Genomic DNA, 15036 nt, shown 5'->3' with positions numbered 1-15036 from the left:
TAGGTAAAAATCACATCGAGCCCCCTAACCGTCAGTAAATCGTTACAACCATGATTATACATGAAGGTACCGGTATTCAATTTGTACCGAACAATGGTCTTACATTGACTTTTGTTCTATTGGTGTACCTCAATCAGATCAGATCTCTTAAACTCACGGCATCACCAACCACCAGCAGCTCAGCAGTCAACTATTCCCCCATATATCGCAACATATAACTTCAAAGTCTAGAAGTCCACAGCTTATTAAAACCAAGGGCGGTGCCAAAACATCCCGCCATTCCCTCAATCATACGTCTCACCCGTGCCGCGTCCCACCGGCGTGTGTGCAGCTCCCTCATTGAGCTCACACCACGCACGGCTTAAGGACGTGACAGACCATGCCCCACTTCCGGCGCGTCATCAGACAGGGATGTATATCCATGCTATCCCAATTTGGTGGCCATCTTAGAGTGGAGGAAGTACCGGAACACCAACCATATCTTTGTACACCTCCACGGGAATCCTCCTAAACTGGTAGCCATCTTGGAATGGGGACGGCACCCAGACATGAAGCAAGCCCGTGGGAATTTTTCAAAATGAATTTATAAAAATCAGAGAGAATATTTCCCTTTGGAGGCGTTATATTGGCAATGTCCTCTGTATCTGGACAGGTACAGAGGACCATCTATTGGCATTTCTAATGTGGTTAAATCAGACTGATGAGTCTTTACGGTTTACCTGGGCATTCAGTAATACATCTGCGGTTTATTTAGATGTAGATATCACAGCTACAGAACTGAGGTTGGCCACCAGTGTACACCAAAAACCCACAGATAGGAACTCCTTACTCCATTATCGTTCTTTTCATCCAAGAGCTTTGAGGGATAATCTCCCAATGGGCCAGTTTTTGTGATATCGTCGCAATTGTTCCACAACTTGTAAATTTGTGGAACAATCAGACCAATAGGTGAACAAGTTGAAAGAAAGGGATTACCCGATTAAAACCATTAAACAAGCGAGGAAACGTGCTTTAAACACTCCACATGATGTCTTACTGGAGAGGAACAAGAAACGAGTGCCTGCCTGTAGTAATGACGTTCGATCCCCTTTCAACAAAAATGAGGCAGATAGTGAGGAAACACTGGTCCATCCTTGATACGTCCTCTAGTAAGATGCCACCACCATGGTTCGCATTCAAAAGAGCACCCAATTTAAAGGATAAACTTGTCCACACCTGCACACTCATGACAACACAAGTAGTCAATCTTTCATCGGGCCATTACCCATGTGGGGGTTGTTCAGTTTGCAACCTCACTCAGGTCACTAGAAGTGTAACTTTGCAAGATGGTAAAACTTGGTTTTTGAACAAGTTCAGTAATTGCAACACAGTTAATGTCATCTATAGGTTGTCCTGTAGTTGTGGTTTGCGTTACATCGGTCTAACATCGCGGAAGGTGAAAGTACGCATACAAGAACATTTGAGCACTCTCAAGGCCAAAAAGTTAACAACCCGGCTGGTGCAACATTTTAATGAGAAACATCATGACCCTAGGGATCTGAGATGGACTGTACTTGAGAGAGTGCTGGGTGAAACATACAACATTGATTCCATTTTGGCGAGAAAAGAGGCGAAATGATTTTTCTCAGAGAAGGCAGATCAGACTGGATTGAATGACTCAATTGAGTGGAACAAAATCAGTAGACGCTGAAGAATAAAATGTCTTGTCTACGTGATGAGTATAGATATCAGTGCCCCCCCCCCCCCCCCTAGAAGCTACTAGGTATAAAAATGATCATTTGACTCTGCGTTAAGCATGAGTCTATACGATTGTTTCTCAGGACTAATTTTGTTGGGCCGACACAAACATCGTGGGGTTGTCGCTCTGATCACCATCAGGGGCAGTGTGGGAGGCACTGGTGTAAAGTTTTTCTTTGACAATCAATATTTGATAACATCAGTATTGAATGATTGAACCACTGAACTAGTGTTATAATGACTAAGGGAGAAGGTTTGAATTGGTTTGGAGTCGGGTGTGTTGTGTTAAATATAAAGGGATGACTAAGGAATGGCTGTTAAATTGGACCTATGCCTTTTGAGTATACACATCCACCCTTAAAAGCTTTGATTTTGATTTTTATAAATTCATTTTGAAAAATTCCCACGGGCTTGCTTCATGTCTGGGTGCCGTCCCCATTCCAAGATGGCTGCCAGTTACAAATGTATCGATGAGTATCGATTTCAGATGGTCCGGCGGTAACGCACGTTCGGATAATTCATTTTACATGGTTTTTTGGTGAAACATTCTTACAATACTTGATGGTAATGGACTCAGTTTAGGAGGATTCCCGTGGAGGTGTACACGGATATGGTTGGTGTTCCGGTACTTCCTCCACTCTAAGATGGCCACCAAATTGGGATAGCATGGATATACATCCCTGTCTGATGACGCGCCGGAAGTGGGGCGTGGTCTGTCACTTCCTTAAGCCGTGAGTGGTGTGAGCTCAATGAGGGAGCTGCACACACGCCGGTGGGACGCGGCACGGGTGAGACGTATGATTGAGGGAATGGCGGGATGTTTTGGCACCGCCCTCGGTTTTAATAAGCTGTGGACTTCTAGACTTTGAAGTTAAATGTTGCGATATATGGGGGAATAGTTGACTGCTGAGCTGCTGGTGGTTGGTGATGCCGTGAGTTTAAGAGATCTGATTGAGGTACACCAATAGAACAAAAGTCAATGTAAGACCATTGTTCGGTACAAATTGAATACCGGTACCTTCATGTATAATCATGGTTGTAATGATTTTCTGACGGTTAAGGGGGTCGATGTGATTTTTACCTACCTGTTTATGGAGAAGCTATATTTTCTAAGTGTTAGAATAACGCTCTGAATAAATTACAACAGCAAAAAAGATGAAACAAGGTTCCCTTGTCTTACACATTTATAGGGGACAAGACATTTGGTAGTCACCCCAGGGGCACGTGATCAGAGGACACGTGTTCCATCCTGAAGACAGTTGCTGGTATAAGAAGACTTCGCAACCTTCTGGTAAAGATGGAATTAGGTATACTTTCTCAGATTAAATTTGTTGAGTCTATGAGTTCGTCTTGATAGTCAGACGGCTTTTTTAACTGGCATTCCTTGTGTCTCTTTATTACACCACCAGAGGTTTTAGGTGAATCGTACGTGAAGTAGATTTGGAACCCCAATAGCCCTGAAGAAGTTGTGTGATGGTCTGGCAACGAAACATGTTGGCACTATAGAATTGATTATGGTTTAATTGAAACCATTTTTAATCGTGGGAGCTTACAGCATTTAATAAAGTTACATCAAGCTAGTAAGCACCACCGGTTTTTAATGGTGAGAATTAGATTTTCATCTTCTCACTGGGGTCCATAGGGCACGTATAAAAGCACTAGGCACTGGTAATTTTTTCACCACCTCACTTCACTGAGATTATGTATCAGTATATTACAATTTTTGTTTTTCACATGTAAGAGCAACCTATGATGATAAGTGGGTATGCCGGTGAGTACCGACCAGCAACCCTCCTTGGTGTTACTACCGTGAGGTGCTCTTTCTCTTCCCTCACCTTTTTTCTAGTCAACTTTGGGTAGAAGTGGTGCTATGATGGTTTCTTTGACACTTTTAATTTGATACACCACGACCTGTGAGTAGTGATAGGAAACACACTCTAGGGAATCAGAAAGGATTGAAAACCCTGTTAATGTTGGCATTATAGGATTAGGTGTATCGCAGGGCAGGCCATTGGTTGTTATAATGCATTGAGTGGGGGGCGGCCGTGCTCGTTTTCTTTCCCCCTGTGGCTCCTATTGTGTTAGTGCATTATTTCATAGCCTTGCGCAATGGATTTTGATACTTTTCTCAAATGTTGCCTTATTTGTTCTTGGTTCATGTCACATTCCTTATGATCACAAAGACAGCTCTTTACTCCTTTGTGTGTGAATGGAGGGGAGATTATATTTTCCCTATATCCATAAAATGTAACACAATGATCAATCTCTTTGTCTACTAATCTATGACGTTGGTAGGACATTTGTTTCTCTATAACTTATGTGGGAAATTATGCTGGAGTAACAATTTGTACCTGGAAAGACAGAAGAATGATCACATGAGGATCAGACCATTGTGGACCGATCATTGATCCCATGATGACCAATATGAACTATTTAGCCACAATACACAGGAGGAGGAGAACTTCCTCATTGCCCTTTTCGGTCCTTTTGAGGAGAGCTTCCGTCTAAGCTCAGGCTGCCCTTTGACATTTTTCCTTACCTACAACCTGCCTTATGAACTATCTTTGTTATGCCCCTTTCTCTTTTGCCTTTGCTGAGGAACTTGCCTGTTGGACGGTTTGGAGCAGTTTGGTAAGATACCAGACTTGAACTTTCCTAGTTTATACTCCAGTACCCCTGCTGTTTGCCCAGAGACTTTGCCGCTAGTGGACTCTAACTTGATCCCTTTGCCAATGCTTAGAGAACTTTTGAGAACCAACTTCTTGCTGTGTTGGAGGTAGAGATTGTATTTCTGACTGGAAACCATCCTTTTAGGGATTCTTTATTTAGGGATAGATTATTTAACTAGATGTATTATTATATATTCTGAATTGTTACTTTTACGCATTGATTTGGGATCTTTAATACAATAACCAAATTATCTAAAGTTGCCTGTGCCTAATGTTATTTACAGAAACTGTGAAGATTTCTAAATGTATAATACAAACAGTCATATATTATTTTCAGAAGATCAGGTTATTTTGCTCTTGGTCTGTGTAGCCACAGCAGAGGTTGTGGTTTGTATGATGCTTGTTAGACTAAACTTCTTCAGGAGGTTCTGTCTACCAATTGCCAGACTTTATTTCTATTTTGACAAACAATTGGTCCTTCAAACATACATGAGTGTAAGAACAATGAATATAGACCAGAATCAGTACTATATTAAGTGGAAATGACATTTGATTAAGACGAGAAAAACTACCACGTCAATCCTGGCCTAGATTACATCATCCGCAAATGACATGAATAAGTGTTCCTTGAGTATGTGGCCAGTCTTAACCTCACTGAGTACTGTTTCACCAGAGGTACATTGAAGTGTTGCACGCGTGAAAAGGAGGTCTCCATTAACCCTGTGGTGTGGAGGCCCCAGGATTCCTTGTTTCTGAGAAGCCATGCCATTGCATGCCTGGCAGAATGCATGCACAGGCATGGAATAAGAAACCTTTAAACACTCAGGAAAGCCACACTACTTTCCCAAGTGGACAGAAACAGAATAGCAACACTCTTAATGTAATATTCCTGGCAGACAACGGTCCAGAAAAAGATACCCCAAGTCCCCATGGCAGGGGCATAATGCAGGCTCATGCACAGTAGTGGGGTTCCAGCCCTTCGGGGGGGCTCTCGTCACATTTTGCTGGGGCATTAATTGTGTTTTACGCCACTGTAGTGTTGCCATTTAGTAAGTAAAGCTACTTCAAGACAAAGATTTCAGATTGTTATTGGTAACTCTCTTCCTGCTCAGGGAGCTGGCTTTCACCTCTCAGCAGGTGTAATCAAAAGATTTCCCCAAAAGCAGCAAGGCGACAACCAAATGGCTGTGGTGTTCCCAAAGGAAAAGTTTCCTACTGCCTAAATCAGTAGGGCTGTCAACTATGGATTTAAGGATGCAAGATGTACTCATAGCCTTGGCACTAATTGTCTGAGCTTAGGACATGCAGTATGCATACATGAAATACGTTTAGAGCAGGGTAACCAACTGTATGCCCCGTACTCAACTATTTTAGCCGTTTCCAGTTAGAAAACATGTTTGATGAAAATAACTTGTGCAAAACGTGCTATTTTGAAAGGATACTTTTAACACGATAAATGAACCAGTCTTTCTCTGGAAGTGCCACAAGAATCTGGAACATTTTGACTCCCTCCCTCCCTCCCTCTGTCTAACCACCTGCCTAGTAACCTTCAAAAAGGACCTCAGGCTCCTCCTTTATGACAGGCACATTTGACCAGACTTATGTCCTTGCTCCACGGTATTCTGGCCTGCCTTCTTTAGTTGACCCCACCTAAATTCATGCTGTAACTGTGTATTTCCACTGCCCAATTGCTGTAGCTGTTTCTTATGGTCACTCCTGCACAAATCCGCTGAAGTAATGGTTTAAGTTTAATTACCAGTAATGTAACCTGCTGTAACCCTTATATCCTGCTTGTTGTAAAGCGTTCTGATGCCTTTGATCCATGTCCGTGCTATATACAATTGCTAAAATAAATAAATAAATAATAGACTTCTTTAATAAGTGTTAGATCTATCAACCTTAGGGTGGTTCTCCCCCAGATGTTTTGCCTTCCTCATCCATTTTTGCTGCTCTAGTTCATGCTGGCCTTAGGACTCCGCTCATAGTACCACTGCTAACGAGTGCTAAAGTGCATGAGCTCACTCCTTAAAATGTGGTAGCATTGGCTCATCCCCATTTGGCATATTTAATTTACTTATAAGTCCCTAGTAAAGTGGTACTACATGTACCCAGGGCCTGTAAATTAAATTCTGACAGTGGGCCTGCAGCACCCTTTGTGCTATCAACTTAAGTAACACTTTAAGCATGTCTCAGGCAAGCCTGTGGGTGCAGTTTTAAAACTGCAATTTTGACTTGGTGTGCCTGGGTGGGCCATCACTGGCAGGATGGTTGAGCAGAGCTGGGCACAGCCCTACTTACACTTGAATAGGCTGTGTCCTGCCTGCCTCTAGTTAATCTGGCACTAGGACAGAAAAGGCAGGATACCTGGAGACTTCAAAGGGAAACCTCTAGAAGCTTCTCCCCCACTTCAAAGGCACAACTGGGTATAAATATTTGACCTCAAATATCAACTTTTCTGGACCTGTGGATACTCTGACCAGAAAAAGGACTGCCGTGCTGCTGAAAGGACTGCCACTCTGCTGGACTGCTGCTTTGAAGGAATGCTGCCCTCCTGTGCTGATCTGCTGCCCTCTTGCCTGGGTGAGAAGGACTGGACCTGTAGCTATTGAACCCAGAACCCCAAAGTTACTCCAAGGGCTTGTTGACTGGCCTCCTCACTATAGCCTCTGGGACAGAACGCTCCAATAACCTTGAACCCAGCACCTTGATTCTGCCATCTGTGAGTCTACCCTGCCAAGTGGTGCCACCCCAATCCTGGACCGTTGGAACCGGGCCTGAAGTGCTCTGCCATCCTCTGTGGATCCAGTTGAACCTACGCATTTACTGTGTTGTGCGGCACAACCTCAAGCAGAACTGATGCATCACTGCTGCTGTGTGTGTGCCTTTACCGCCGCAAAGACCTGCATCAGATCGCTGCCCATCGTCCCATCTGAACCACCATTGCTCGACACATCCTTGATGCTGGACATCTCTTCACAAGCCTTCCTCGATGGGATCCTTTATCATCATGCACGATCTCGCAACGCAACATCGCCTCACCTCAGAACCGACGCATCGATTTGGCTGTCCAATACATCTTGAACGCGGATCATTCCAATGCCCTGCAAACCAGGATTTAAGGTACTCTGTTCAGCGGGCCTAAAGGGGTCCCTGTAGCCAGTTCATGCTACATGTCATTTGACCTAAACATGTGACATTGTTTTCTTCCGGTGCAACCAGATATCCACAGTTGCCTCTTCGTCCTTTTTAGCACTATTTTATTGAGAATCTTCAAAGTTGAATATCTCTGTTCTACTGATTAGACGTTTGTAATTTTGGTCTTGTTTATAAAAAATTACTCTACTTTTTTAAACTGGTGCTTGGATCCTTTTGAGGTGTGTTTCAACTGTGTTAGTGTTTGAAGTGTTCCACAAATACTTTATGCATTGTCTCTGAGTTAAGGCGTTCTGCTCTGTGCCAAGCTGCCCAAGGGTTGAGCACAGGTAAATTTAGGGTTTGCTTGTGACTTCACTCAAATAAATTGTGGCTGCTGCTTCAGAAGGGTTTCAAACCGCCCCCCCCCCATCATGAACCCAGTTTTTTTACAATGGTGTTCAGCGGTGAGGATTTGGACTTGCATTTGTGCAGTGCGATACAGTATTTACATTACGCTACCACCCCACATGAATAATTTAAGACCAATTTGAAATGTTTGAATTCTTCCTGATTGGCTTCTTTTTGTTTTCCCAAATCTACCCCCATTCCGACTACTGAACTGTTTAAAGCCATACCCGCAGTCATGGAGTTTTAGCCGGGCCAACCTGGAAAGTAAGACAGTAGGTGAGCTTAAACAGTTCTGCTCGGAAAGGGAACTACAAATTAAGAAGGGCACAAAAATGTTGGAGCTGCAGAAATCTCTGAGGGCCTGGACACAGGTCCACCAGTTGTTGAGAGGAGCAGAATAATGAAGATCATGGGGATGAGCATTATCAGGACCTGGACATCAGCCCTGAAATGCAACCTTCAGGAAGGAAATATGACCCAACTCTTGAGTTAGAATTCCATGCCAGAACAGGAAGCAGTGTGTCCTCACATAGCCTGACCCCAGAGGAACTAGTGGACAGGAAGGCAAGGGCCGCAGCATAAGCCGCAATGGAAAGCATCCATGCACCGTGTGCCCGGCACCATGAGATGCCTGGCACAGGTGTCCCCCGGGCCTCATAGCGGAAGCCTATGGGGGACAAGTGCCCTGCTAGGGGCCCCCAAAGTCCCTTTCCCACAGCCTTTCCATAGCGGTCGGACCACCATGGAAAGGCTGTTGGGAATGGACATCGTAATCCCTATGGTGGTGCCTGTATAGACACCGCCTCTAATGTAGAGATTGCGATCCGACTGACGCAACGGCGGGCTCCTTGAGCCCGTCGGGAGTGTCGGTCGGTCCCTCTGACCGATACTGTCCAACTGACACCTTCCTAATGCAGCAGTTGGACCATTCTGCTGGATGTCGGCCTGTCGGTGGCAGTCCGACTGCCATCCTAATGAGGCGCAAAATGTCTGGCGCTGAGATGCAGCAATTGTTACAGACATGACACAATTGCAGCAAACATAACTCATTACACAGGCCATTTATTTCTGTAGGTTGTCAGAAATATTATGCAGGAAATATTTACCATTTACTGGTGCAATCCAATACCATGTTATAAATGTACAGTTATATATGCTCCATCAATGTCTTAATCTATTTATTATTACGGAAATATCTCCCATTTGACTAACACAATGCCACAACCAGCAGGATTGATTCACAGATATTGAGAACTTGAATATGTTCTCTTGCACCATACAACACCAGAAGAGGAGTTGCCTCTCTCTAATCCGACTTACTATTATATCACCACCTTTTATGAACTGCAGTCTTGGCTGGAAGACCATGACATCTAGCAGATACAAGGCATCACAAAGGGAATCCATGGTGATCCAAAAGTGTAAATTCTGTGGCGTTTGCACTGGGAATACACAACGCAGTGGGATAAACCAGCAATTCCAATTAAAGGCAAGAGAAATCAAAAAGAGCCACACCACATAGGACATATCTAGAAAGAAACAAAGAAAAGAATGAATGAGTCATTCTTATTATATATCAAGACAATTTTATTAATTGTTTCATTACCATATATTAAACAACATAGATTTGTCATGGAAACATTCTGAATACAGATAGATGAACCATATCACAGCCAATCATTTTATATTATATTATATTATATCCAATCATATCAACAAATTCATTTCTCTAGGTCTATTAACCAAGTCCACATCTACTGACTCTGTTGTGTCACAGTGATGCCTTAAAGCTATTACTATGTAGTTTTGACCAATCTAAATACAAAGTATCTCACCTATACAGACATCCCTCAAAATCAGTGCGTGAGGTCTCTGTGTAGTCTGTTGTCACCCTTGTTTTTAGTATAATCGATGGATCAATAAGAAAGATAAACAGTTTGCAGAACCTACAAAGGCTGCGCATTAGTGCCTTTACATTTTGATCTACAGACCTGGATTGTGGAGATGTTACGTGTAGGGTTTGAAGTTGATCATTGATTCTCACAATAATGTCCACATGTTCAAATTTACATGATAGTGATTCTCTTATCGGCTCCAGCCATTTTGATTCATGGCCATACATTGTATGGCATGTTCTAGTAATTTTTCACCTTTGATGGTTGGTGAGTTTGTCATTCCAGAACTTGCAGTTATATTGCGAAATATTGATAATTTTACATAGCATGCCAGATTCATGTTTTTTTACAGTGTTTTAGGATAAGTAACTTTGCAGACAGCAACATTTGGTCAACAAGCATAGCTTCTTTTCTTGATAAGGGTAGGATACTCAGTCAATGTAGGAGGCATAAATATTAACTTTAGGCATATGGAAAAATATATGAGAGAGTTGATCGATTCTGTTGACAGTTCCAAGAACTTCCTTAATTTGTATCAGTGCAGAATCTATAAGTCAAATTGCTAAAGCTCCTCTCACATTGCAAGCAAAGTTCTGAAAACAAGAGAACAAATCCTATAGAATTCAGCAGGTGCTTAGTTATAAGAATGAAAGTTTTCGAACAGAGTCAGTGTATCGTGGTCATTTAATGAGTTATTAATGGCCGATGTGCAGATTTTCTTCCAAAATACATTTAATAGTTTTTTTGCATCTCAAATCCTATTTCATATTTGGCTGGTTTTACTTGCAATGTCTGGCTATTTTATCCTGAGTAAACTCTGTAAAATATATTTAAGCATTTTGGTTGTACAGTTAGCCATTATACGCTTGATTTCAAGTTTGACGGGAGGCAGTCAACAATTAGGTTGACTGAAAATATTACACCCGCCACTATGAGAAACTATAATTTGCCAAAATTAGAGTTCATAAAGGACCCATAAGGGAACTCTATATATTCAGAGAACCAGCTGTCACAGCAGATTCTTCTAAATGTATAAACATTTGAGCTGGATGACCACAGTCAGTTTTGATGGCCATTTGACAAGCTTTTAGTTATTTCAAATTCCAACTCCCAAAAAGAGGATTTGCTTTTGAAAAACAAGTAACTACTGTACTCATAATGATCAGGCACTTTTCCCCTGGATGTTTGGGGCTCATTATGTTTATTTTTCTGTTGGTGACTGTCAGGAGTGAGCAACAGGAAAAAGGGCATCAGATCATCTTCCCAGGGCGGGTGACATAGCATCTTTACTCTGATGGCCAGGCTCAGTCAGAGTAAGCTTTCTTTTGATGGAGACAATCGGGGTTACTTTCAACAGAAAGATGACAGTCCACCTGACTCTCAATAGGGCGAGTGAATCAAGGATTTGTGAAAGAGTACCCTCACTGCCAAGCTCTAAATCAAGCCATTTAACTTTTGCTAATGCCACCTTAGCTCCATTCATATCCGACTCTAAACATGATCTGGACTTTGCGAAATATTGCTGGTTGTTGGTGGGGAGTTTTTCAAATGAACTGTCAAATTATTAATGAGATTGGTTTAGCTAAACTGCCACCTCTGAGATTTAAAGAGGAGAGACTGTTTGATTTTACCCATAATACAAAAGCTAATAGTATTTTCTGAACTTCTAACATTGGTTTGCATTGTAATTATGTATTATTAATCTTACTTTGTCAGATTCAAATATAATAAACGCAAAAGGCATCAGGCATGTTCTGGTTTATCCATATTCAAGATTTCTTTCCATAAATGTATAATTTCTTGTCTCTTTTTAAATATCCCTAAATATAGGATATAGCTGTGTAAGCTACATCAAAGTATATGTCAAAGTATATAAAGTATATAAATATTAGGAAGAGCAAGGTCACCCACATGTTCTGTGTCAGTTAGAATATTCCAAACACATTTGTTTAAAGTAGGGCCTAATAATGTTAAAAATCAAATTAATCACCGGCACCATTAAATATGTATGTAATCAGGGTATTAGGTAATATGAAGCACACAGCTGCACATCTTCAGCTTGCTTTGTGACTTTCAACATCACAGAAACATTTGTGGCTCGTGAATATAAAAATGATATTGCACCAAACAACCCACATCTGCCCATGTAACTGGGCAGTTGTGTACCTCTCCAGTCACTGTACAGTAGGATAGGCTTGAAATGTCAAACACCTGCCATTGCTAATCTGGTGCTCTGAACCTATTTCAGAGCAGGCCTACAAAAACAGGGCCTGCACAAAAAGTGAAGGAGAACATCATTTTAGTGAGAACATGCAGTGACTTGTTGTTCAGAGTGCATTGTTTTTAGGATTAGGCATAATGCACCTATGTTCTTTGTTCATTGCAACTGAAACGGCTCTGCCAATTACTAATTTTGTACTTGGCGAATATAAATGTAATTTTACTCAGAAAATATACAGATGAGCTGATCATAAAAGTTCTGTTTCAGACAAAAAAAAATCTTAAATAAATCCACTATAATTCTCTTCATCTGTTTCACAATTGTAAACCATCCGATCATATTTCTGCCCCCTCCCGCTTCCCCTGCCAGAGATCTCTTTATCTCCTTTGTTCTCAATATAATTACTTAAGGAACTGTTTGCTGCTGCTTCATGATTTTACAAATATGAGAAATACCCCCCTTTATAAATAGCTGTGTGCTGATACTCAACTATTAAACAGTCTTTGACTAGTGTTAGGTTTTACACTTCTTGCAAAACATTTTAAGAATTGTGTATATAAACGACTCAAAAAAATAAGTCACCCCTAAGTAGGTTTTTTTGCCTATACAGCAGGGTCCAGGGTATTTAGAAGTAGGACATGTTAAAGTTTAATGTTAAACATGTCCTTTCTGTGAAAAATTCCCCAAAGTTTTTTTTCACTGTAGCAGGGTTGACTGTGCCAAAGGAAAGCATTGGGAAACAAAAAATTAAGTTTAATAAATGTTATCTCCTCCTGGAAAACAGCTACTAATTTAATTTCTGGACTTTTTGAACTATTTATTTCAAGCCCAATTCCTTGGTTAAGTTGATTTTGTAGAAAATATTTTGGAAAGGTGACTTTTAGAAAGATACCTTTGTCCTATCTAAAGACCCTGGAAGCTAAAACTGCATTTTGCTCTCCTCTTATGCCAGTTTATAATTAGTATTCCAATAGGTGTGAATGGTGTGTGAATGTGCCCTCTGGATAGAAACAAGAGGCCTTGGGTATGGGGAGATGTTTTTGTGCCTCTTAAAGGATGGCCTGTAGACCGGGCACATGGACTTGACTACCTCCAAAGAGACCTACCATGTCACAAGCAGATGTAGCTAATACCGAGGTGATTTTGTCCCAATAGCCACACTAGCCTCCATCACAGTGAGCCTTTTATTGACATTGCAGTGTCCGATCCAGCACAGCAGTTCAGCTGGGGTTTTTCTAATGACAGTGGGGGCGCATTTCAAAGAGGGCTCCCAAGTGACAGGCAAAAAATAATGATGCTAGGGCAGGTCCATTATTTTATTGTCTCAACGAGGCATGCTCCAATACAGTTTCAAAGCCTGTTTGACAGGCCTGCTGGGTTTACATATCACATTGGGTGCACTTTAATGGAGGAAATAGAATACCAAAACATTGTGTTTGCATCCACTGTCTGGTTGCTGAAAGTTCTGATTTATTCTACCATAGTACACTGCCCACACACACCAAGCCCTGGGAGCCCAAGTTTAGTGTGGCCGAAGACTTTAGCAACCTTGAAACTGCCCATAGTGGTCAGGAAACTTTATCCCCATTTGTTAGGGTGTTCCCAGGGGTCACTGTCATCCACTAGCTTGTGCCAGTAAAATATGTGGCATCTCCAGACACACACCTCAGAACCAGTTCTGGATTTGAGGAAGATCAGAAGAGGACTGAACCTTACAACCTGAGAAGAGCCAGAGTACTGGACCTGTTCTGTCTTAGGGCAATGAAGTGGACTCTAAGGGTCAACAGGTGACCTCTTGTTTAAGCTACAGTAATACAACAAGCAACAAATGGCCTTTCCTTAACTACACAGCTGATCAGCAGCAACTCGGCCTGGACTGGACCTTGATTGCAAGTCTCTGAGTCTCCAAGTGCCTCCTCTGGCACCCTGGGGGGCTTTAGACGTGTACTCCTGTTTTGGATTGGGAATTAGAGGACTAAAGTCTGATGGTAAACACTTTTTTTCATGAACCTGGTTAGTGTATCTGACACACTCAATCACGGTCAGCATCAAATTGCATCTTGGCCCCGTTCTACTGCGACCATTGATTATCATTGGCACTTTGTGGTTCTTGGAGCTATTTCTGCTTAAAGCTTAAAAATTCATGTTTCTGGTTCTCCTTACTGGGGATTTGTCATTTTGGTGTTGATTAGTTTATTAAGTTTGACTCTATGTTTCTAATCCATTTTAAGACTTTTACTTTTTTGCATTTCGACTTTATTACTGTTTATTACTGCATAAACACTTTACACATTGCCTGTAAGTTAAGTCTGTCTGCTCTATGCCATAACTACAAGGGGGTTGAGCTCAGCTTAATGTGGTGACTTTAAGGATTCACTCTGCCAAGGACTGTGACAATTATTTGTGGAGTGTACATATCCCCTCAACTAATAACCCAATTTCTTACAGGGAGCAGAAGATTTTAAGTGTTCAAAAGACTAACATGTGAAGCAAAAGGTCATGGGTGGATTGCTTGAATTAATCTCAGCCACTGGTAATTACTCTGGACACGCAATCCAGTCCCTAATTCTTTTGTCCAATATGCCACCACAGACAGGAATCCTTCATATGCAAATCAGCCTCACTCTGCTCCAATAGGAACAGTCCAATCTGAGATGCCAGACAATGTCCCTTATGAATGAGAATACAGCAACCCTAGACTGGTTTTGGGCTGTAGGGTGCACGTTGAGGCTTGTTGGTAAACTAAGCACAGTACCCACCTATGGACCTAACTGTTACACCCTGTTACACCTAGGGCATAACACTGAGGTAAACACACTCATGACCAATCTTTCTGGGTGGTACCAAGATATGACATTTGAGTCCTCCCTCTATCTGCACCATGTGTTCCCTCTTCTTGATAAAAAGATAATTGATCACAGTCAATTAAAACAGGAAAAAGGATACTCACTTTCAAACCTATCCCAGGTCA

General features: G+C 41.8%; 1 protein-coding gene across 1 annotated transcript in view; it reads right to left on the bottom strand.

Moving 5' to 3' along the window:
* CNGB3 (cyclic nucleotide gated channel subunit beta 3) overlaps positions 1 to 15036 on the bottom strand; it is a 966824-nt gene that overhangs the window by 470701 nt on the left and 481087 nt on the right. The window contains exon 7 of the mRNA XM_085604101.1: positions 9270 to 9478. Within this exon, the coding sequence (XP_085460227.1) occupies positions 9270 to 9478 (209 nt within the window). The remainder of the gene's footprint in view (positions 1 to 9269; positions 9479 to 15036) is intronic.

Source organism: Triturus cristatus, chromosome 5_1, assembly GCF_964204655.1.
Source record: "Triturus cristatus chromosome 5_1, aTriCri1.1, whole genome shotgun sequence".
Taxonomy (NCBI): domain Eukaryota; kingdom Metazoa; phylum Chordata; class Amphibia; order Caudata; family Salamandridae; genus Triturus; species Triturus cristatus.
This window is presented reverse-complemented; position numbering and strand designations above follow the sequence as displayed.